General features: G+C 41.1%; 1 protein-coding gene across 3 annotated transcripts in view; it reads left to right on the top strand.

Annotated features, from left to right (window-relative positions):
- The first annotated feature begins 1,767 nt into the window (after nt 1-1,767).
- The window catches only part of PLGRKT (plasminogen receptor with a C-terminal lysine), a 44,930-nt gene continuing 20,965 nt past the window's right edge, over nt 1,768-25,732 (top strand). Inside the window, exons 1-4 of one of the 3 annotated variants that reach the window (XM_058565758.1) lie at nt 1,792-1,854; nt 2,487-2,715; nt 3,237-3,364; nt 5,182-5,268. In XM_058565758.1, coding sequence (XP_058421741.1) covers nt 5,188-5,268 — 81 coding nt within the window. In that variant the 5' untranslated portion in view covers nt 1,792-1,854; nt 2,487-2,715; nt 3,237-3,364; nt 5,182-5,187. Of the gene's footprint in view, nt 1,855-2,486; nt 2,716-3,236; nt 3,365-5,181; nt 5,269-25,732 lie in introns of all 3 variants that reach the window. The other 2 variants (XM_058565760.1, XM_058565759.1) reach the window with 2 other exon arrangements.

Here is a 25,732-nt window from a genome sequence, read left to right as displayed (position 1 = left end):
TCCATTTGTCCCTCCAGTCTTTGTGTGTAAGAGGCTGACCTCTATAGACTGCATCAACCTGGCTCTCTCGTCTTCTGGCTTCCTAGTAGATCTAGCCAATGGAAGACCTCAGCAGGATATCAGAGCACGGGGGACAGCGAGATGGGTCTGTCTTCTCCACTCTGTCCCCACATTGAGCTGAGGTCCTAGCAGTGGCTACAATCACAGGATCTCACCCTGCTGGGATAAAGGTCAGCATTGACTGCTTTCTTCTACTGAACAACATAGCTCCTGTTGGGTTACCCTCTCCTACAGCCACAGTATGGCTCTTGCCTGGTGTTAGTAACTGCTCCTTCCCCCTTGTCCCTTCTGACCTAGAGTTAGTAACAGCTCCCTACTGTTGCTGGTTACTACTGTTTATTGAATACTAACTATGTGCCAGACACTGCTAAGTATCTAAATATATTTTCTCATTAAGTCTGCACAATCCCATAAGTTAGATGGCTTTAGTTCTGTGGTAGAGATGATAAAAGTAAGTTTTGGAGAGGATAAAGAGTGACAGTGACAAAGCTGGACATTGAATCTACTTGTGCTAATGCTAGAGCCTTTGCATTCAAATGCTATTCCCCACTTCTTTTATCAGTTGTTACCCTCCCTTAAAGAGTCAAAGCTCCACATGGCTTTGCTCCTGTGGTACATAGGCTATCTTGGCAACCTATCCACTCCCACAACTGGAAACAGGGATGCTGGTGAGATTTCGCTACACAGCCATTCAACAAATAGTGTCTGGAATGTGGGACCCAAGCTCCAGAATACTGAGGGCCGGTGCTGAGAGCATCGAGGCAAGCCTAGGAGGTCTGTGTGGTGTTCACTCACCTTTCCCACTGATGTGGTGATCAGCCAGGGTTAAGAGCAGTGACCCTCCTGATGGACCTTCCTCAAGGTCAGAGCCTGGTGAAGTCCATGCTATTCTCCCAAGCCATTTAATAGCAAAGAACAGAGTGCCAACAGCTCCTCAAATACTCTCTCAATGAGCCTGGGAGAGAGGCTTGACTTACTCTAGATAGAAATCGCTGGTGGGGGTGAGAAGAAATGGACAGCTGTCAGAGCAGCAGAGGAGAGAGACAGCTCTGTCCAAAAATAAAGAATTAGTAACTATGGTCGAATCTGCTCCTTTTTTTTCTTGTCTGAACCTGTTTGGCACTTTAATGGTGGCATTTAACAGATGAGGAGACTGAGGCTCTAACATTAAATAAACTGTGTCTATTGTGAGATTCAACCAAAGAAAAGAAAAATGTCCACTCTCAACATTAAACCTATTCCGCAAGTAGAAAAGACCTTAAAAAAAGTTTATAAATGTGGATTATATGTTTAAGTGACAACTACTCATGAGACACATTCTCATCTCGGAAACAGACTCAACAGTGGTGGTTGACACTATTTCTGGAGAATAACAGAGAGATGGCTCATTAAACTCTGTCGAATCTTAGCTCAGCTCAGAGCAGGAGCATGGATTCCTCATATACGTGGGTAACTGACAAAACTCACTGAGGCCTTTAAATGAGATTTCCATTCTGCTTCCTCTGCCTCCCCTCAAAAATCTGACGGCTGAGTTCCTGCTGCTTTGAATTTGCCTCTTTGACCTGTCCGTTCCAGGCGCCTGGCCAGGAACCCAGGCCTCGGGTCAGGCGTGCGGGCCCTTTAAGAAAGCCGAGGGCTGCGCTGATTGGCTGAGGCTGGGAATCTACTGTTACGCCAGCCAATGGCGAGGCTCTGCGGGGCGAGGCCGGGTCACCGCCGCGGTCTAGGAGATCCCCGGCCCGAAGGCTCTGCCACGATCACCGTGGTCCCCGCGCCTCCGCCGCCCGCTGCCCAGTGAGTGAGCGCCGGCCGTGCGGGACCGGCCGGCCGCAGGCGGGTGGGGAGGGCGGGGCCGTGCGGCCGCGTCCGCAGGCGCCGAGCTCCGGGGCCCCGGGCTTGCCCAGCCGCCCTGGGCGCCTGCTCCTCGTGAGCGCCGCCCTTGGCTCTCCTCCGGCCCCCAGTGCTGACCAGTGTCGCCAACCTAGACTCAGAAGAGTCTGTTCTCGTCGCAAGGACTCTTGGCCTCCCCCGTAACGTTGTAATCCAGTTGTGAAGGAAGGCAGAGATTATCAACGGAAATCACATCACTACAGGAAGTTCCCAAGTTACAATAATTGGGTCCAGGGAGCGCGGGTGGGGTTGAATTGGGGAAAACCTCCCCGAAGCTGTGGGTTCGGTCCTGGAATTTGCAGGGGAAGTGGGCTAGTTTGAACGGAACGCGCGCGCTAGACTTTGCAGGGGAAGTGGCCTAGTTTGAATGGAACCCAAACACGTTGAAAATGGTTGTAATTATGGAACCAGTCATAAATGTAGGTAATGTGTCATTAGATCAGGAAATGAGTCATTGCAGAAATTTGCATGACAGAGGTCATGATGGGTCATGGAATTATCCTTTTTTTTTTTTTTTTTTTTTTTTTAATAAGTAGAATCAAATCCAGGTCCCCAAGGGTGACTGGAAGAAGGCTGCCTGGAACCTGCAGCCCCAACTCTCCTCCTCAGCAATACCCCCTTCCATTGTAATCTATAGCACTGCTGAGGCAGGGCTGGAGCATGAAAGGGCCCTTTCTAAGGTCTCAGGAGTAATCAAAGGAAAAATGAAGGCAAAAGGGACCCAAATCAGCATTCTCAGCCCTGAGACACACTGGTGTCTAAGTTGTAAGTAGCAAGACATTTGTCACCAATGATAAAGTGTTGAAATTTTGGAGAGACATATAATTATGTGAATTCAAAGTTATCGCCATTGCAAGGTCACTCTTGCTTCTTTTCTCTCTTTTCCAATAGTTGTATTGAGAAATAACTGACATTTTGTATAAGTTTAAGGCATACAGCATGATGGTTTGATTTACATATCTTGTGAAATGATTACCACAATAGGTTCAGCTAACATCTATCATCTCATATAGATATAATAAAAAGAAAAAAATTCTCTTTGTGATAAGAAGTCTTAGAATTTACTCTCTGAACAACTTTCCTATGTATCATTCAGCAGTGTTAACTATAGTCATCATTTCTGATATATATTTTGTGAGCAGGAGAGAGAAAGCTGAGAGTATTCTGGACACCCTAAGGAAACTCCTAGACTGGAAAATGGCTGTGATAGGGTGGGGAAGGAGGGGAAGGTTGAAAATACTGAACTCCAGGGCATAGTTTATAAGGTGTGGTGCAATCATTTCCAGGTGTGGTCTCCGCCGAGAAGCACGGGGAAGCTTTTCTCCCTGCTTGGCTTCTACTTTTAACTCTTAGGAGCGTCGCTTAACACATTCAGACTACAATCCAGACCCAAGAAAGCAAGGCCCAGAAAGAGGTAAGCCTGGGTCCTAACTTTCCAAATAGTTTCTCTTCCTTAGGTGGCTGACGTGAGGACTGTCCCTGCTCTTCAGGGGGGATCCTACCCTCTATAAATAGGGGCACTGTCAGAGACACAGCTCTGTGACAGACAGGTTGTGTTTGTGTGTGTGTGTGTGTGTGTAGGAATGGGATTAGAGGACAGTTGTTTTCTTTATAAATGTTTACAGCACATGTAAAAGTTCAGTCATTCACTTCCATGTGTAGAAGAAAAATAAGGAATGGCAAGTGGCCTGAGCCAGAGTTTCTCTTGTATCACTCATGCTTTCTGCAAACATTTACGGGAAAGAGACACCAAGGAGACTGCCAAGATGGGTAATATATTGCTCCTGTTCTGGTCTGCTGTAGGAGACAATTGACATGGGGCTGTCAGAGTTTAGAGAAGGGAAAGAACTTCTGCTAGATCTTCCCACCCTCAAAAGATAGCCTCTAACTCTGGTCTTAGGATGGAGTGGCAGAGGGGCAGGGAAACCTCATGACCTCCCAGGACTGTGCCCCTTCTCTCTGGTGAGTGGTTTGCCTATGCCCAGCATTGAAGCTGACTCTGGCTTTGAGGCCCCTGTAATTACGGGGTATGTCTTTGGCCAGAATACAAGGAAGCCACCGAAGTCTGGCTTGTAGTTCCCACTTACCTGGAGCCGCATTAGCTGGAATAACCCATTCCACCTGGCATGAAATGCCCTCCTTCTCCCCCATCTTCTCCCCACTTAGCCAGAACGCAGGATTTCCTAAGAGTGTGGAAAATAGGAGCTCTGCTGGGCTTCCCGCAGAATACTGTGAATCCTGGATAGAAAGTATTATGACTGGCCACTCTGACCTGAGGTTCACAACCCTGCTCCACAGCCTACCAAAGAGAATCAGCAACATTGTCGAGGAGGGTAGAGCAGTTGTAACTTCCCTGAGTTTTGCAGTCTTCTGAAAGTAAAATCAGCAACTAACTGAAGGTCTTCTGTACCCACCCGATTGGATTAAGAACAAAAAATTGGAGTTCTGGGCCACCTAGAATTGACAGCCCGCTTAAGAACTTCTTAAGTAAATAAATAAGATAGACAGTACTATGTATTCACTTAAAAATTGTGTTTCCCAGGACATTTAAGTATCCTATGTTTTTTCCCCTTTTCCAAACTTCAGTGGTAGCTTGAAGGGAACAAAGGTGAAGCTAGAGGAGGATGGCCAAGGCATGTCAGCAGTAGGTGGATGGAAATAGGGGGTGTGTAGGAGAGGGGCAGGGATTACAGGAAGAGTATTGATATAGTGACCTTGAGATACCTAAAACGTCCTAAAACACAAATGCAAGGAGCACAGAGAATTCTGTCCTCAAGGTGCACGATGCACATTCTGAATCACCACTCCTCAGAAGCAAAGGTTATATCATCAAACTGTACAGAAGTCAAAGGATGGCTGGTATCCATCCTGTCCCTCACAAAAAAGGGAGAGTTTTTTTGTTTGCTTGTTTTAAACTATTCAGTTTTTCAAGATTTACTGTAGGAAGCAAAATCAGGAAACATGGAGCCATATACTTTAGAGCAGGAGAAGATTTTAGAAATCATCTAGTTCAATCAGCTAGTCTTTGAGTAAATGATGGCCAGGCTGGTTAAGTTTGCCTAAGATCAGACAGCTAGTTAGGAGCAAGGACCAGAATCCACACTGTGTTCCCAGGTGAGAAATTTTTTTCTTTTTTTATGTTGTTATAAGCTCATGGTAGCTCAAAGCAGAGCATTTGAGGATGCAGGTAGAATATATTGTTTTAAGCCTTTTGGCTTTTTTACATTTTAGGTCAAGATGGGGTTTATATTTTCAAAATCTATGAATGAAAATATGAAAAACCAACAGGAGTTCATGGTTACGCATGCTGACCTTCAGGTACATTTTCAAATAATTAAGCTTTTATGTTATTACAGTGGTTAAAGTTTCTACCACATGTGTTCTAGCAGTATGTTCTCTTTGGCCCAAAAGGTAAAATGCTCTTGGGGCTCTATCCTTAAGGCCAAGATGAAATGGATTATTAATTATCTGGTGAATGGGCTTGTTGAAATCTCCAATCCAGATACTTGTGTAAAAATTTCCATACCATAGAAAGAGCTAACTGCTTAGAGTATAGGGTCGGCAGAATGATGGCCCTCCCAAAGACATGTGCATCCTGATCCCCTGAGAATATGTTACCTTGGCAAAAGAGACTTTGCAATGTGATTAAGTTAAGGAGTTTGAGATGGGGAAGATCCTGGATTATCTGGATGGGCCCAGTGTAATCACAAGGGTCCTTATAAGGGAAAGAGGGAGGCAAGAGGGTCAGAGACAGAGAGAGAGATTTGAAGATGCTATGCTGCTGGCTTTGACGATGGAGTAAAGGGCCATGAGCCAAGGAATTCAGGCAGCCTCTAAAAGCTGGAAAGACAAGGATATGGATTCTCCCCTAGAACCTCCAGAGGGAACACAGTCCCACCAGCCCTTTTGGGACTTCTGACCTCCAGAACTGTAAGAAAATAAATTTGTTGTATTGTTTAAGCCACTAAGTTCGATAATTTGTTATAGCAGCAATAGGAAATTAATACAGAGTGTGAAAACTTGACACTAGATTTATACATAGGCTGGATAGAAAAGATCAAAGCAAAGTAGATGACTATCTAATTGCCTAATGTAAGTTGTCAAAAAGTATTTTAAAATGTTGTATGTCAAAATGAAGTGTTAAAAGTTTGACCAGAATTATTTTCCTAAGATTTCAAACAAAGGTCTGTAGGCTTCTGTGGTTCATTCTGGCCCTGAGAGGAGAAGGTCCTACTGTGAGACCATAGTGAATGGTTAAAAGTGAGAGGACTAAAGCCAGACTGCCTGGGTTTGAATCCCACCTCTGCCCCTGACTAACTGTGTGACTTGTGCCTTAGTCTCCTAATCTGTAAACTGGAGGTGATAGTATCCCCTTCAGAGTGTTGTTTTCAGGAGTAAAGATGACAGTTTATAGAGAATGTATAGAACAGTGGCTCAAGTCTTTAGGACAGTGTCTCTCACTCTATAAATATTAGTTGTTGCTGTTATTTTGCCAATAAAGACTGATAAGAATGTCTGGTGCAGTATACAAACTTCATTCAGGGGAATGGAATAATTTAAAGAATGGGCAACTGAATTATTGTAACAGAGCAAAGTGACCTAGGGGAGACCAAACATTAGGTGTCTGAACCAGCCAAACATGTCACATACTCAGAATACTTGTCTAAGACCTCTGGAAACTACAAGGCTTTTACTCTTATCTCAGTCCCCATGAAGTCAGGGTCTGTGAAGAGTCTTGGATTTTACCCTGTTGCAAGCTGACAGATTAGCCTGTTACCATCTCATGGACACTGGCAGAACACAGGAGCCACCAATGTCAGAGACAGAAGACTTTATTACTCATAGCGCAGCAAGCAGCATAAGCATGAGGTTGGTGTCAATTCCCCATGCCCCTGAAGCCTCACGGAGGTGATAAAGATGGGCTTAAATGGGTGCAGTGCCTTCAGTGGCTTTGTGGCACATTCGAGGAACACTGGGCTTGGGGAATCTGCTGCTTTTATAGTGAGTGCTGAGCTGGTGGAGTTGGCAGGGGGTGGGGAGGGTGGAGAGTGGTTGGATGGGAGGGGCGTTGACTTCATTTTTGAAGGTTGTTCACTGGAAACATAACCCATAGAAATGGCCTGAGCAAAGAGCAGTCTGCCCCTTGCATTCTTGGCCTACTCAGCAAGAATGTGCAGGGACATTCAGGGCTCATGGCAGATTGCCCCTCCCAACAACCTGCCCCTCAGCCCGACAGACCAGAGCTCTGAGAACAGCCTTGATTTCTGTCCACTGATCCCATCGACCACTATAGCTGGTGGTGAAGTCAAACTGGCAGGAGCACTATTGGCACCATCAGTTTTCAGCTTAGTTGAAGCAAAGGTGAACCAGGCCCAGGCATTTGGGAGAATCTGTGAATCCAAAGCCCCTATTGAGCTAGTAGTTTTGCTTCATGTGGCAGAGTGGGGAATACAGTTTTTCCCAAAGAGGTAGCTCCTACTCCTCTGTGCAAAGCTGAGATGACAATAGGACCAGGCCAGCCATATCCTCAAATACATTCTCATTTGACCGGCAAATGGGCCCTTTTCTTGGGGTTGTCGTATGCTTGTTGATCCCAAATGGCGATATCAGGTCTGAGAGTCACAAGGCCCCCATGGGTCAGGTGTTCATCTTTAACAGAAGCTCAGGAGTATGCCAATAGCTGCCTCCCCTTTTTGAAAGGGGTATGTTATGGGTTGAATAGTATCCCCCCCTAATTAATATGTTAAAGTCCTAACCCCCATTACCTCAGAATGTGACCTTATTGGAGACAGAGTCTTTACAGAGGTAAGCAAGTTAAAATGAGGTCACTAGGGTGGACCCTAATCCAATATGATTGATGTCCTTATAGAAAGGGGAAATCTGGTCACAGAGACATGAATACATGGAGAATGCCATGTGAGTATGAGGTTGGCCATTTATAAGCCAAGGAGAGAAGCCTGGAACAGATCCTCCCCTCACAGCTCTCTTAAGGAACCAACCCTGCTGATACCTTAATTTTGGACTTCCAGCCTCTAGAACTGAGACAATGAGTTTCTGTTGCTTAAGCCACCCACTTTGTGCTACTTCATGATGGCAGCCCCAAGAAACTAATACAGGATGCATTTGGTGCCTGTGTTCGGCAGGTGGCGCTGCTGTCCTGGGCAATGGCCTCTCTGGAGATCAGCTGTGATTTTTTCTTTTTCCTGCTGGGATTCTGTATTGTTTCTGTTAGACCATCTGGAATCAGGGTCAGGGAATCCCTGAAGGGCAGAGTGTCCTTTCATCACTATGAATATTTACAATATAAGCGAGTAACACATTGATTTCATTATACATTTATACGTGAGAGACACAACTAGGGTATCTTGAATCAGCTCAAAGGTCATTTTAATTCCCCTTCCTCACTGCAAACTTTGCTCAAATCCTATCAGTTGAATTCCAGTGCTTTTTTTTCCTACGGGAACACAGACCAAAGAGTTTAACATAGGTACTTCAGGGGTTATCTTAGTTTCAGAAGATTATGCTGTCTCTCAACTGGGGGAGACTGGGGAGTGCAAAGGGGCAAGGACCACTTTTTGCCCTTTGGCTCCTCATCCCAGAATTGGTGCTGCTTCCTCCCCTGTACACCCATGGCCTCCGGAGAGCACTGGGGTTCAGGGGCATCATTCTTTCATTCATTCATTCACTGGAGCCATTGCTCTGCCCTGCACGTCCGAGAGCCCCTAGGACTGAGCAGGACTCTGTAAATGGAAGGAGTGGGCCACTGGGGTGGAAGACGACGTGTCTTTGTAAGTTTTTCAAAGGGGAGATTTTTTTTAAATTTTTTGTTTATTGCAGTAACATTGGTTTATAACATTGTAAAAATTTCAGGTGTACATCATTATACTTCTATTTCTGCATAGATTACATCATGTTCACCACCAAAATACTAATTACAACCCATCACCACACACATGTACCGAATTATCGCTTTCACCCTCCTCCCTCCCCCCTTCCCTCAAAGGGGAGATTTTTTAAAATCCTGATTGAAACACTGCGCCTACTAATATCTTTAGCCTGTGATGGCGTATCTTTTGGCTTTTTTCCTATTCAATGGCACCTCAATAAAAGGATAAATAGAAGAAATAAAGCAAAACTTTTATTAAAGAAAAGCCTAATAACTAGAATCCTTTTCCCAGTGGGTTTTTTTTAGTTCTACTTTTATTTTTGGTAAAAAAAGATAAATCATAACTCAATAATTCCATATTATTGTTTGTTTCAGAGGAAAGGACCAGAATTAGAGATTCAGCTACATCTTATACCAGTGGCAGGGTTCTCGACTCTGGCTGTATATTCGATTCACCCAGGAGCTTTTGGATCTGGATCCCACCCCAGATCAATCAGTTCTCTTCATGGCCGGGCATGTTGTTGTTTTAAGCTCTCCAGGGGACTGTAATGCACAGCCTGGGTTGAGAACTTTGCCCTGTCCTTTTCAATTATGTTATATAATTGTAAGGGGTGATTGCCAGTGATTTAATATAAGGTATATTGGAGATGGAACCAAATAAATTCTCAGTTTATGTAAGTTAATCATGAAATTAAATCAATCACTGGAATCAGGTTAATAAAAATTTATAAAAGGGGGCCGACCCAGTGGCATAGTGGTTAAGTTCGGCACACTCCAGTTTGGCAGCCCGGGTTTGTGGGCCTATAACATTCATCAGCCATGCTGTGCTGGCAACCCACATAAAAAAATTAGAGGAAGATTGGCACAGATGTTAGCTCAAGGCCAATCTTCCTCACCAAAAAAAAAAAAAAAATTTACAAAAGACTTCAAATCAAAAAGTTTTCTTTTTTGATTAGCAGTTTTGGTTTAAGCTGAGCTGGAGGGGATTCACACTACTAGTTATAATGATGTTTTCAGATCAGCAAACTTCAGTTTCCCACTGCTTTGTCTAGCCTCTGTTACTGAGGATGGTAGATGGATGTCTCAACTCAGTCAACTAAGCATCACTGAGGTGAAAATGAATACTTCCTTAAAATGCCACTAGATGGCACACCTAAACTAATTGTATATCACCTGAGTGGCCAGAAAAGCATTTTGATGTTATAAAATAGGATGGAAACTGGAAGCATAAAGCAGAAAGAATGAGGGAAGAAAGGATTCCATAGGTCCTTGCTGTGCTATCATGCTATGTAGGCAAGGCGGTTATGGTCCATGTAAGGATTAGTCAAGCAGTTTATTCACTGTTTACTGTGTGCAAGCAACAAACTAAAGATTAAACAACAACAACATGAGGGCTAGCCTTTGACCTGTATGTCTGTTGTTAGAGTTTGGTGTTAAGGAAATGAGGTATAGTTATAAACTAAAAAATATAGTTATTCATATATATAGAATAATGTGCTACATGCTAAGCAGGATTCAGATATGTGTAAGGTATAGGCTCTATATTCAAGGAACTTCTCATCTAATTTGGTGGGTAGAGGGCGAGGTGTGCTGCAAATAACCAGATGTTCGTGTGTATGTATGTGGTAGGTAGAACATTAGCCCCTTAAAGATGCCCACACCCTAATATTCATTGGTGAGATCCTACATGCAACAATTATTACTGGTGGTGTTTGCCTAATGATGATTTTTTATCTCCTTCATTCCATCTATATGTGTTCATTAGAAAAGCTGTCCCTTCTCCATGTATTTATTTATTCAATTATTTATATCAATATGTTCTCATGGACATTTTATTCTATGGGTTATCATCGATTTATTTTGTGGCTTAAATAGTTCTGGCTTTGGCTATTGGGAACTTCTTCCAGTTGGCTCCTATGTCCTTTTGATATACTCTATCCATTTTTGATTGCTTGCTTATTTTCTGTGATCATAAGATATTCCATATATATTGCTCCTGCCCCAGGCCTGGAATTAATCACTTGTTCAAGGAGTCCTGGTTCCTTTTATTGGAGAATGTATTTAGAAGTCAAGATCTGGGCTCTAGGTATGCTTATAGCTATGGCCATTGTTCCTAGATCTTCTTAGCAAAGACATGTACATATACTAACCCATGTGTATACAGACATTTATACTCATTTCTATTTCTATAAGTATATATATTCTAAAATAGGAGTTCATATTGATACCTCTGATTCCAATCCAGTAAGTTATTTCTTTCTAGCCTTTCCCCCCCGCCCCTTTATTTTTGTGAGGAGATCAGCCCTGTGCTAACATCTGCCAATCCTCCTCTTTTTTGCTGAGGAAGACTGGCCCTGAGCTAACCCATCTTCCTCCACTTTATATGGGACGCCGCCACAGCATTGCTTGCCAAGCAGTGAGTTGGTGAGCACCTGGGATCTGAACCAGTGAACCCTGGGCCGCCGCAGCGGAGCGCGCATACTTAACCGCTTGCACCACTGGCCCGGCTCCCTTTCCCCTTTCTTTATTTGTAAGTTTTTTCTCAGACAATGATAAACTTGGCTCTGATTTTCTACAATATATTCACTTCAATCCTAGTAGACACAGAAGGTAGTTACAGAATTGCCAGTACTGTACATACCCCTGTAAGAGACAGATTCACTAACTAGAGTACATTGTTTATATGTTCTTTTTGTCTTTACAGTATCCAGTCAGAATACTGTTTTCCTGTTAACTGAGTTGTTCCTGAGCTCCTTCAGTGTGGTTAGGTTATTTATTTGCAATACAGTTATACTTTGTATTCTCTCCACATCCTGGTTGATTTTAATTAGTTACAGGGCAGGGGAGTATATGAAACATTACTATGTTCTAATAGTCAAAGCTGTACAAAAAGATACACTCCAAGAAGTGTGGCTCCCTCCTCATCCCTACTAACCTATTCCCATTCCCCTCTTATTTACAGAGCTATTCCCATTCCCCTCTTATTTACAGAGCACTTTCCCACGCCCTCTCTATGGGGTGTGTAACCTCTCTAATCCTTGGTTTATCCTTCCTGCATTTCTGTTTTTTTTTTGTGAGGAGGACTAGCCCTGAGCTAACATCTGATGCCAATCCTCCCCTTTTTTCTTGAGGAAGATTGGCCCTGGGCTAACATCCGTGCTCATCTTCCTCTGCTTTACGTGGGACGCCGCTACAGCGTGGCCCAGCAAGCGGTACATCGGTGTGCGCCCGGGATCCAAACCTGCGAACCCAGGCCCGCCACAGTGGAGCGTGCACACCTAACCGCTGCGCCACCGGGCCGGCCCCATTCCTGCATTTCTTTTGTACAATAAACAGATACACGTGTATTTTATGTCCCTTTCTTTCTTACTCAAAGGATAGCATGCCATTGACACCCTTTTGGACCTTGCTTTTTTCATTTAGCAGAATATCCTAGAAATCATTCCAAATCAGTTCATAGAGATCTTCCTCATTTTTTTAACAGTTGCATAGTACTCCATTGTGTGGATATATCATAATTTATTCAAATTATGTATGGGCACTGTATTAGTTTCCTATTGCTATGACAAATTATCACAAACTTGGTGACTTAAAACAGCACAAATTATCTTACAGTTCTGGAGGCCAGAAGTTTGAGATGGGTCTCACTGAACGAAAATCAAGGTGTTAGCAGGGCCATATTCCTTCTGGAGGGTCTAGGGGAGAATTCCTTTCCTTGACTTTTCCAGTTTCTAGAGGCTGCCTGAATTCCTTGGCTCGTGTCCCCTTCCTCCCTCTTTAAGCCAGCAGTGTAGCATCTTCATCTCTAACTCTGACTCACTTGCTTCCATCCTTCACTTATAAGGACCCTTGTGATTACATTGGGGTCACTTGGATAATTCAGGATAATCTCCTCATCACAAAACCCTTACTTAATTTAATCACATCTTCAAAATCCCGTTTTGCCATGTAAGGTAACATATGCACAGGTTCTGGGGATTAGCATATGGACTTCTTTGGGGGGCCATTATTCTGCCTACCACAGGTACTTAGGTTATTTCCAGTATTTTGCTATTACAAACAATGCTGCAATGAATAACCTTGTGCTTTCACGTTTTTGTACTCTTGGAGGTGTATCTTCAGGGTAGATTTCTGGAAGTGGGATTGCTGAGTCAAAGGCAGGTGCCTATGTAGTTTTGTTGGGTATTGCGACATTTCCCTTGAGAAGAGTTGTACCAATTTGAGAGTGCCTGTTTTCCCAAAGTCTCACCAACAGAGACTTAAATTTTTTTTTTAATTTTTAAAAAAGTTTTTGCTTTTTAATTTTTTCCAGTCTGATAGGCAAGAAATGGTATCTGTCTTGTTTTAATTGGCATTTCTTTAATTATGAGTGAACTTGAACATTTTCTGACATGTTTGAGGGCCATTTATATATCTTGTTTTTGTGAGTTGTCTGTTCATTGGGTTTTTGTCCCCTGTCCCTCAATTTTTAAGAGTTCTTTATTTTTTTTTAATTATTATTTTTTTTGGTGAGGAAGATCAGCCCTGAGCTAACATCCATGCCTATCTTCCTCCACTTTATATGGGATGCCGTCACAGCACGGCTTGACAAGCAGTGCCTCGGTGCGCACCCGGGATCCGAACCCGCAAACCCCAGGCCGCCGCAGCGGAGCACACACACTTAACTGCTTGCGCCACCGGGCCGGCCCCTAAGAGTTCTTTATACATTAGGGATATTGACCTCTTGTCTGTGGAATACATTGCAAATATTTTCTCCCAGATTGTCATTTATCTTTGACTTTGTTTAGGGTGGAGTTTTTTTGCCATGGAAAAAATTAAGTTTTATGTATTCAAATTAACAATCCATTATTTTTTTCCCTCTGCATTTTGAGTCTTTATTTAGAAAATCTTTCCCTATACCAAAGTTAAAGAGGTAGTCACCCATGTTTCCCTATGGTACTGGTATAGCTTCATTTATTTACATTTAGATCCCTAATCCATTTGGAGTTTGTTCTCATATATAGTGTGAGATAAGGATCCAGTTTTATCTTTTGGCTACTTAGTAGTACGTACAACATTTATTAAAAAGTCCATCTTTACCCCCAGTGATTTGAGATGTCACCTTTACTAAGCTTCTATGTGTGCTTGGGTCTGTCTCTAGACACGCTATTCCACTGGCCAATTGGTCTATTTATGTACCAGTACGACGCTATTGTAATTATAGATGCTTTATAGAATGTTTTAATACCTGGTTAAGCTAATACACCTTGTAGTTTATCTTTTCAATGTTTATTACATGTTTCATAGAAACTTTAGTATTGACTTGTCCAAATCTATAAAATAGTTTGTTGATTTTTTTAATTGGGATTGCTTGCATTTATAAATTTATTTTGGAAGAACTGTTGAGTCATCCTATCCAAGAACAGGGGATGTTTTTCCATTAGTTTGAGTCTATTTTTATGTCTTCTGGGAGTTTATAAATGAATTACAGACTAAACCAAAGATTTCTTGTGAAAAAAGGAAATATTTAAGTTAAATTAAAAATTTTCCTGTAAATGATTATAAAAATATTCTTGCAGTGGAATTCCTTGCCTATCTGGCAAGGGACTATGTTAGCAGTGCCTATAACGGAGGGACATTCTTACTCTGAAATGTGCGAGACTGAAGAGTAGTAAGAGAGAGAATGGCGTAACTTCTAGGCAGCTTGGGGTGGCATACAGGAAATCTAGAAAGGAACATTGGGCCCCAGACTGCTGCCCACTGGATTTAAGGCCAGGATATGGCTGCTAAGGACTGTGGATTTACTCTCCTTTGTGCAATGGGAAATTCACAGGCACTGGAGTCAGACACACCTGGGGCCAACCCTGGCTTCATCACTTATTGGTTGTATGACCTTGGATAAATGACGTAGGCTCTCTGAGGCTCGGCTTCATCACTAAGATGGGGAGGATACCCAAGTACTAGCTTGTATGGCAGAGAAGATGCTCAATAAATGTTCCCTTCTTTCACATTTATCTACTTTCCTCTCTCTTATCTCCTCATAGTCACTACTTCATTCTTTCTTCCATCTCTAATTTCATTCTCTGTCTTTCATTCTTTACCATTTTTTATCTTTCCCCATCTCTGTATCTTCACTTCTGTGCTCAGACATATACCTTTCTTTCCCCTCCGTCTTGCAGGATATTTAGCACTTAATCAATCCTGGTGATGGGGCCTGGCAGCCCACAGCCTCTCACAGGCACTCCCAGTTCCGGTGGGCATGCTCAGCCCCGAGACACTAGAAGACATTTGCAAGTGTTCCCTCTAGAGCCATGGCAGAACCTGTCATTCTGAAAGGTTCCTGCGCCCTGACCCAGAGCACACAGATGTATTCCTGTGTGCCCACCTTGGTACAAAAAAGAATTGCTTCTTGGGGCCGGCCCGGTGGCATAGTGGTTAAGTTCGCATGCTCTGCTTCCGTGGCCCAGGGTTCACAGTTTCGAATCCCAGGCACGGACATACGCACTGCTCATCAAGCCACGTGTTGCAGCATCCCACATATAAAATAGAGGAAGATGGGCACAGATGTTAGCTCAGGGCTAATCTTCCTCAGCAAAAAGAGGAGGATTGGCAACAGATGTTAGCTCTGAGCCAATCTTCCTCACCAAAAAAAAAAAAAAAAAGAATTGCTTCTTGTTCATTCCTTTTGCACATACGATATTTCAGGGTTCTTATGCTTTTTTTCCCAGGAAATTTCAGAACAACAACAAAAATCCCACTTTAAAAATGCATTCTGTTAATACCAATTTAGTTGTGATGTATGTGGAACATTACAAAGGAATCCACACAAATTTAGGAAGGTACTGAGTAGACATTGTCCTGAAGAACCAGAGTAATTGAAGGGAAAATAGTTCTCTCTCTTAAGAATCATGTGTTTTGGGGGCCGGCCCCGTGGCTTAGCGGTTAAGTGCGCACATTCCGCTACTGGCGGCCGGGTTCAGATGCCGGGCGCGCACCGACGCACCACTTCTTGGGCCATGCTGAGGCCGCGACCCACATACAGCAACTAGAAGGATGTGCAACTATGACGTACAGCTATCTACTGGGGCTTTGGGGTGAAAAAGCAGAACAAAAGGCGGAGGATTGGCAATAGATGTTAGCTCAGGGCCGATCTTCCTTGGCAAAAGGAGAATTGGCATGGATGTTAGCTCAGGGCTGATCTTCCTCATCAAAAAAAAAAAAAAAAGAATCACGTGTTTAAATTTGACTAACTGTAATAGTAATTTAAAGTATGCTTTTATTATAATCATTGAACAAAAATATTTCCTGTTTCCAATTTTTCTTATCAAGACATTTGACACCTATTCCTATACTTAGCATTTACTTTACAACTAATATTGCTTTGTACATAACCATAATTTCTTATTAAGATTAAAAAAAAGTGATTTAAAATTCATTGCCCATCTTTAATACTCTCTAAGACCTTTGGATCTGATCTAAACCAGAACTCTGAAAACATTCTCTCGTGTAGAATCAAATCATTATTTCACATAAATCAGGTGACCACTTTGTCAGTTATTCTCTGTTGACCCCCTCTCCCTGCCCCCAACTAGATCCATTCTCTGCCCTTCCCCGCCCTGCGTCCGAGGGGGTCTAACACTCAGCCCTGCATCTCCCAGGCTCCCTTGCTCTCTGGCTTGAGGTTGGACTCAGCCAGTGAAAGGCACCAGCAGGAGCCTGGAGGGTGGGAAGGCAGTGGTTTCCCAGAGCTGCAGCTCTTTTCAGGCCTTGTCTCTTCCATAGCTCCATCTCTCCCTGGGCTCTGGTTAACCCTGTGTCCTTCCCTTTCCCCTTCTAGCCTAGGAGTGTAAATGGCTTCCTGCTGTTTGTCAGCCCCTGGGTACCTCACTATCCTTTGTGGTTACCTTAAACCCTGCCCACAGTTGGTGCAGTCCCTTAATTAAATTCTTCTCAGTTAAACTCTTTTGAGGGAGTGTGCTCTCTACCTCCTGTCCACACCACACAAAGTAACAGGTATGTTCATATTTTTATTGTAAACAACTATCTAAAATTTAAAAGATACCTGCATTTATCCTGAACACTAAAAATATACACTTTTTAATTAATACGTATTAAACTGTAACAATGCTTCTGGCAATTGTAGATTTAGTGTGATGCTTCCAAAACTGTATGAAATAAATGCTAAAATTACAAATTGAAAATTTGGGTCAGACTTTGCTCTAAGTCTGCACTCACTTGAGCTCTCTGACTAGTTGGTAGTTTCTTCTCCAGTTCCCACCTTGGGTGTGTACGTCCAATGAAATGAGAAGTGTCCGTGCTGACCACAGAGAAAAGATCTAGAAGTCAAGCATGTTACATGGAATTCACAACAGAGCCGCTGCTTCATTAATAAAATTGATGTCCCCTTTCAGATATAGATATTGGAACTACAGAGAAGTTATAAAACTACAACTTAGGGAGCAAAGTTAAGCTAAATAGTGACTTCCAAATAGCTAGCTTCTTCAGCCATATAGCAATTAACGGTATAACATCAAGCTGAAGTAAATAATGCTGATTTATTTCATCCATGAGGGTTAAATATTGGTCCCTAGGTGAAAGGCTCTGAAAAAAAAATTGAAGAAAAAGTTTTCTTGTTCATTTGTGAGGCTTATTTGATATACTGGAGCCATTTCTAAACTTTCTCTGGGGTACAAGCCATAGACATATACTAGATATAAACCATCTTAATTTTCTACTGTGAATCTGTTGTATTCCAAATGCCATGCAACAGACAATCATGTTAGACAAAGTTTCGGTGTAAGAAAATTAATATAGTTTTATAAAGAAGCATAATTTAAAACGTAATTTTTCCAGCCCTTCCTACACTTACACTTCTTACTGCTTAAATTATTATTTCTTTATGTTTTTGGTGAGCTTCTGTTAATTTCCATGTTTGAGCTTATAGTGATGTCTATTACACAGATTGAATAATAGAACACTAAATTTTTGTACTTCAGAATGATAGCCTTAAATGCTCCTATCAATCACACACGCACAAAAGAGGTACAATCAACTCTAGCCAAAGCAAATTTTCAAAAGTAAAGTTTTAAAGTCAAAATATTATTTTTTAATTCTAATCCAATTATTTTATAGTCTATCTAACTTGGTTTCTAGGGTTTTTGAGGGTAAAATCTCCCAATAGCCCACGTCCTTACTTGTCCTTAAACTTAGGCATGGATTTCAAAACAATGCCTCAGAATGGTTTTGGAAAAATATGTTGGAATTACATTATACTGCTGCCTAGCACTGTAATTGACATGTTGGCATTTCTATTTGCTTCTAATTAATGTTTATGTAAAGGATAGAATCCCACAGAGAATATTCTGATACTGATTTATTTATTCAAGGCTGATTGAGCACTGACAGTATGCCAGGCCCTGTGCTACTTAATGAAGATATAAAGATGAAAAGACAAAATTGAGTAGTTTTATAATATTTATATGTTCTAAAATGATTCATATTATGTCACATAATGTTTTTCTTGGAAGAAGAAATGATTGGATCATTTTCAGTAAGGAAAAATTTTGTGTACTCTTTGAATCTATTTGGGAAATTAATGATGTTAGTTTTGGGTTCATGGTTAGGTTCAGTTCAAGTATATTTACTGATGATAAATTAGAAATATGTGGGCCAATAAATGTTGGAGTTATTACATTAATGGTAATATAATTATATAATTTAAGATTTGAATTTTTTTTATATATGGGCACATTCACTTGATTTTTAAATAGCTTGAATGCCAAATTGTATAGGATAAAATATTTATTTTCAGTTATGTACCCAAAAAGAAAAGTATTTATTTGAAGTCATATTTGTTTTGAGGAAAATTTGAACATGAGGACTTTAAAACTTAAGAAATTATATTGGAATGGTCATATGGGTGATTTACCTCTCTTGAAAAATCTTTCTGCAAAATATAAACAAACAAACAAACAAACAGTGCAATTAGAGCTGCAGCTATAGACCCCATACCTTAACATTAGCAACTGCTGATCTACCCACAGGCTTTGGGTAAAAGGTTTTTTTGCACATATTATAATAAAAATGAATTCCACCATAAGAGCTGATTGGGAATGTATATTTCAATTTAATATTTTCTTCATTTTTTAGTATTTAAATATCTGTATATTTAAAAGCTTTAGGAACTTGAAGGCAAAGGAAATTCTATTAGATTAGATTAAAAAAAAAAAAAACCTGTTAAAATTAATTCATTTCTAAGTAACACTTTGTTGGTATGCCCCTTTAATAAATATATCAATTACAACTTTCATTTGCAAGAGCTGTCATTTTCAAGAGCTGGAAACCTAAAACACACAACTATGAAGAAAAGGGAAAAAAAATCTGCCCGTTGTGATAGATAAAAGGGAAGAACGAGTAATGTTCAGAAACAAGGGATGTAAGGTGAAATGTGGATGGCAGTGGTTTTGTCCTCTTGATATGTTTCATTAGACAAAAAAACTACTGCCATTGAACACCATAACATGATTTGGTGTGCTCACATGCTCTCTGTCTTTCCCTATAGGTATGTGCGTGTGTGTGTGTTTAAATATATATTTAAATAAGTATATACGTTTAAATAAATATGTATGTTTACATATATATATATTGAAATATAATTTTGCCTAAAATTTATCATGTAAAAGGAGGTATTTCAGATATGGACCTCTCCAGTGAGAGGATCCAAAGGGACATGTATTTGCTTTATGACCCTTACATTCCATCATGGGGTTGGGGGCAGCAGGAAAGAATGTCAGCATGTTCATAGCTTTATCAAACGGAAAAGTTAGAGCATCTAAGAAGTAATCACTTCAAAGTCAAATTGTTATCTTGTGGAATTCACCAAGGGGAATCAAAGGAGTTGCTACAAAGAGGAAAGATCATTGCTCACTTCTCTCAGTTTTCCTTCCTCCCCTGGAAGCCTTGTACCACTTTCTTGACTTAACAGAATTAGTTAAATAATTAAGCACAGGCTTATATTTGATTAGCCTTTTTGTTATTACCAATCTTAGAAATCCTTAAAATAGAAATATATTCTCTTTTAAATCTACCCAGAAAGAACTAGTTTTACTTTAAATCAACAAATGGTTAAATATTATTAGAAGGAAATTACTTGACTCCTTGAATTTGCTGATCCTTATTATCAGCTTGTTAAAGCAATAAAAACTTCCGTATAATCTACAAACTAGTCACAGAATATCTGGAACCAAAAGAAAATAATAGATAAGAAAAAATGAAGATTGTTAGTTCTGTTAATCTACAATTCCCTTTGAGAAAGCACATATCATCTGTTGCTAAGTAAAACGTTAGATTAATGTTGAGAGACCATATTAAATTATAGAAGAAACTGCTTTGTGGAGTAGGGTTATGAAAAAGTAGTTAGAATTATTTACACTTGCCTTATTGAGATTTTACAGCAACATTATTTATCTGTTAGAGCTATTTTTTTTAAACCCACACCTTTCACAGTAACTATACTAAAAATCAACAGGAGGTATAAGAACTACACAGAAGTCTTTTTATTTATTTCATATTATTATGAGATGTTCATTGCTCAAACCACCTATTTCTTGTTATGGGGTAGATGGTAGGAGAAAAATAAAGGATATTGTTCTCCTCCAACCCCACCAAGAGGGAAAATGAAAATGGCAGGGTGAAGTGTCTGTATTATAATGTTGCAAATAGTTTTTTAAATTCATAAATTATTTTAATAAAGAAACGTCACTAATACTAATAATAATAGCCAATTTTTGCTGAGTGCTTTTTAAATGCCAGCCACTATTCTGAGCATTTTATGTATTCTATTTCATGAAAACCTAATAAGGAAATCCTATTATTATTCCCATTTTATAGATGAGGAAACTGAAGTCCAGACAGGTTAAATAGCTTGCCTAAAGTCACACAGCTAGTATGTAGTGGAGCCAAGATTCAAACCAGGGAGTATGACTATAGAATTTGCACTTTTATATAACAATACTTTTCTCTTTCTGCTTGAAATATTTAATCATAAAACATATACAAAAGCTGAGGCATTAACTAATATGAGAATGTGAGTTAAACTTAAACAATTTGGCTTATGAATATCTATGTAATAATTGCACAGTAATGATACAGTGAATAGGAAGTATGAGTATGAGTTTTAAGATAAAATTTAGGATAAGCTTTGGAAATAAGAAATACACCCTTCTGGGACTTATTGTCAGTGGCAATTAATTTATATGAATATATCAACCCTAAGCGATTAATCAGAATTATGATAGCATCTTAATTGTGAGCATCTATAACAACTTGGAGAATATCACTTAATTTATCCTAAGATCCCCTTCCTGGAGTAGTCCTGAGGAAAGAAGGTTATATAACTGTTATTAGGATGTCTAAAATATAAATGAAAAAAAAACCAAAGGCAGAATAATCAAGATTTGTTCCAAAGTGTTCAGCCTACATCTTGTTTGATTAAACCCTAGTTCCCCAGCATTGTTGTTCAAGATATATGCTGCCTTTCCTCCTCTGGATCTCATAGTACAAATGTCAGAGCTCTAAGAGGTTGAGTTCAGTGCTGCCTAGGCCAGGCCAGCTTCTCATCGCTGTGCATCCTTGCAGCTGAGGAGACTGGCCTGGGATTGCCCAGTTGAGGGGAACATGCCCCTACCCACTTCATCATGGTAGCAGTGGGAAAGCAGTGGGTGCATCCAAATTACCTGTAAGGCTTTTCCAACCAACCTTCCTCCCCCCAAATTCTATACTGAACCTAATAAGTCACCAGCTTCAGGGTGTCTTGACTTGCTAAAATGTTGATGACGGCTGAGCTGGACAAAGCACACATACAAAAGATAAACATTCTAGGACACATGTGGGGCTGCTTGCTTTGTTTCATGGTTCAACACAGTTAAGGGCCAACCTTACCCTTGCTTCAAGGCCACAGACCCTTCCTTTGACTCTGGAGGACAGTCTCAAAAATGTGTGCCACTGATCACAGGGTGATGCAGAAAGGGCAGAGCTGAATCAGCACCAGTTTGTCACTGCTTCTGACTGAAGACCCCAAGAAATGGCCAGTATGACGTTATCTTTGTATCCAACTGCACAGCTCATTACATGTGACAAACTACTCTTGTGGAATTTTCTGACATGAAACCAAAGTGTGCTACCCTCATAAAAAATATTGCAACAATCTAGATAAAATCGGTATTGCAGTGGGTTATGACTTCTGTTATCTTAGCCTTTTTCTCCCAGGCAATGTTTTTGAATATCTTGACTGTTTTCTATTCCACTTTGAGTAACCAAATGTCATAAGTTGCAGTTGCTTCAAAGATAAGTAATCTTATTTTGATCTAGCACAAATCAAAACCATGTTGCATCATCCAAAATTGCCTCAAATCAATGATTTTAGATAAACTTGATGCTTTAAGCACACACAAACATTTAACCATTGGAGCCAAATTTTAAGGTCTTTTGTGGCTAATATCAATTCAGTAAAGTGTTTTTCTGGCCATTGGGATGTGCTATATATCCTTCAATTGTTGTTCTTAGAAAACCCTGCTACTTGATATTTAGGGTGGGAAGACCAAGTAGTGCAAAAGAACAAATGTCCTCTTTGTTAAAAATTTTCTGACAGTTGAACATTGTTAGTCAATAGAATTTTTTTTTTTTTAAGATTTAGTCATTTTTTAATTTCAAAGACATTTAAAAAATTCTCGCTCCAACTGTTGCCACATGACATGAGATGTGGAAGGCAGCACAGATGTAGATTTGATTGGCCATCGCCATCCTTTGTTTCCTACATCCTGGGCTTGCCTTTTTACGAACATCATCTGTAAGTCTCACACTAGCCTTGCAAGGCAGGTGCTTCCGGCTGCATTTTATAGGTTGAGGAAACTGCAGTGTAGACTTCCATGTTTGAGATCGGACAGCTAATACCCAAAAGAGACTGAGTTCAAAGTCTGGATCTCTCTGGCTCCAAAGCCACAAACCCCAACTTGATTTGGTGAATCGTGGAATGCCACGGAGACTAAACTTTGTAGAGGAAAGATGAGAATGATGTAAGACTATTCACATTCTGCCCTTGGACCCTGTGGGGGCAGAGCCTAGGGAGGAAGGGTCTCCAGGCCCCACAGCCTGCCTCTTTGACCCTCTCTGCCTGAGCCTGCTGTTTGGCCTCTCCTGTGATCTTTCAGATTCTGAAATTGGTCCAGTGTGAGGTCACCTTGATCAATTCTGTCAACACATCCAGGTCTTCCCTTGGCAGTCTCATGATTTTGCTGGGTAATTATACGTGGAGGAAGGCAAACAAAATATAAACAAGGACTTAACTAGGTACAGAGTGGGCAACTACTGGAATTCTAAACAAAAAAACCTTGCCCTTCTAGCCTGAGGCAAACAAGGGCTGGCACCAGGGTTTCAGAACCTTCTAGACAGCCTGCATTAGTTCCCCCTGATTCCACTGAGTTTCCTCAATGAATATCTGACCCAAAAGATACATTCCTAGTGCTTCTGGCCACACTACACCAACCTTCCTGGGTATTTTACATTTCAGGCCCCTGAAACCTCACCCTTGCACCTCACCCCTCCTTGATGTTTCTCCTTGGCAATTCGTTTTTCCTGATGTACATTCTGGCTGGGAGTTCCCATGGGCCCCGTCCTTCAGGGAAGGTCAGTTTCATGTACTGTGAAGCTAGTTTCTCTACTTCAACTTCGTAATGGCTTTGGGTCACTAAGGAGAACGCCATCTTAACCTGGAGTGCATGCCAGGATCTCTTCCTCCCAAGGGCCAGAAGCAAACTCTTGTCACTTCCTATTTTCTCTCTGGGCTCTTCTACTAAATTTCTATCCCTTTCTGAGAGCTTCCAGAGTGGATCATCTGCAAAGAAGAGATGATGAGCATACCTAGGACTAAGCAATCAGAATTCTCCTAGATCAGTTTCCTCTCTCTGCCCGCCTCTCCAGGTCCTCTTTGATGATTCATTACTCAGATGTTGTTAGAGGAAACTGTGAAAGTCTTCCCAGAGTCTTTTAATCGCCCCCTCAAAGCACAGGGCATTTTATACAGACCGAGAAAGTAAAATGCACCCCTGACAGCTACGACCTGGCACTATCAGCTAGGCCATGGTGTTCTCCTGTGGAACATGAGCAATTGCACAGATCACCACCATCAGACAAGATCACTCTGTAATCGTGTCAGAGAACAGACAAAGATGTGAACGTTGTTCAAACTACAGAAATGACCAAGCATCCCCACGTGCTGACTAATATGAGTGCTTCAGCGTCTTTACTATATACCACTTAAACCTGCTTGGTTCCTCCTACCTTCTTGATAAGAAGACTTAAGAGATCCAGTCATGGAATTACTACCACTTCCTGACAACACCCAGTCCAGATGATCTTTGAACCTTTCCCAAATCACCTAACATAAGTCCATATCCTGTAAGTCTTTTCTAATACTCTCTTACTGAGATGCCCCATGCCTCCCTATGGTGTAGTGTCTCCTTCACTGCAATAAGTCAATAAACCCTACTTTTTTGACTACAGGTACGCTCCTGGTGGTCTTTAGCTGGAGGACATTGATATCACTATGATAAAATAATAAATATCTAATGCTTATTTAGCACTTACTATGTGCCAAGTACTGTCCTAACCTCTTTGTATATATGAACACCTTACTCCTTGCTACATACTGTGGGATCAGCACTATTATTATTCCCATTTTGTAGATAAGGAAACTGAAGCACAGAGAGGTTGAATAAGTGGCAGTCCTATTTCCCCAAAGAGAAACACTCCATCACAAGTTCGGGCAGTCTTTAAACTACAGAACAGGCCAAGAAAACATTTCATTTCTCTATGATCTTTAGGACCAGGTGTGACTGAAGGCTGGGCTAGTTCCCTAGGGCTGTCCAAATGGGGAGGAGTTTCTCTATACTTGCTTATTTTAAGCCAAAACCTCAAGGGTTGGGGGAAAGAGTGGAAGAGTGAGATAGTTTCTGAAGAACTTTTATTTTCTTCACTGCAAAAATATGATCTCTTGCCAAGAACAATGAGTTCATATAGGTTTTAATGTATATTCTTCATGTTATTCTTCATAGAGCCTATGACATTTGAGTGCTTACTATATGACAGGCACAGTTTCACATATTTACTGATCAACATCTAATCAATATCAAGGTCTTCATCTCACTCAATTCCTCAGCAACTCTCAACTTACTTGATCACTGATCACTCCCTACTTGAAACACGTTCCTCAGTTGCTTTCTGGGAAACCATACTTTTTGGTTCTCCTCCTACTTCCCTGATCACACCATCTCAGTCTCCTTTGCCTCCTCTTCTCCCCGGCTCCTACACATTCCTGGAGTGGCCCTAGCTCAGATCACAGTTGTCTTCTCCATCTATACTCATTTCCTAGGGGATCTCGTCCAGTCTCATAATTTCAAATACCACCTATATAACTGATGACTTAAAATTTATATTTCTAGCCCAGACTATGGTCATAACTATAGACTGATATATCAAACTGTCTACTTAACATATTCACCTGGATGTCCATAAACACTCAAAGTAACATGTCCAAACCACAGTTTCTCATTCTCATCCCATCTGATCCCATTCTCATCCATCAAATCTGCTCACCCTGCAGGCTTCCCGAACTCTGTAAATGGCACCACCATGTTGTGCTCAGGCTACAAACCTGGGATCACCTCATACTTTTCTTGTTCTCTCACACCCCTTTATACAGCCCATCAGAAAATCATTTTCCAGCTCTAAATTCCAAACATATCCAGAATCCAGCCACTTCTCACCACCTCCATTGCTCTGCTCCAAACCCCTATCTTTTGCCTGGATTAGTACTACAGCCTCCTAACTGCTCCCTCTGTTTTCACCCTTGCTCCGCTGCAA

The sequence above is a fragment of the Diceros bicornis genome, chromosome 22 (genome assembly GCF_020826845.1).
Source record: "Diceros bicornis minor isolate mBicDic1 chromosome 22, mDicBic1.mat.cur, whole genome shotgun sequence".
Lineage (NCBI taxonomy): Eukaryota > Metazoa > Chordata > Mammalia > Perissodactyla > Rhinocerotidae > Diceros > Diceros bicornis.
Note: the sequence above shows the minus strand (reverse complement) of the source record. Positions and strands in the feature narration are given on the sequence as shown.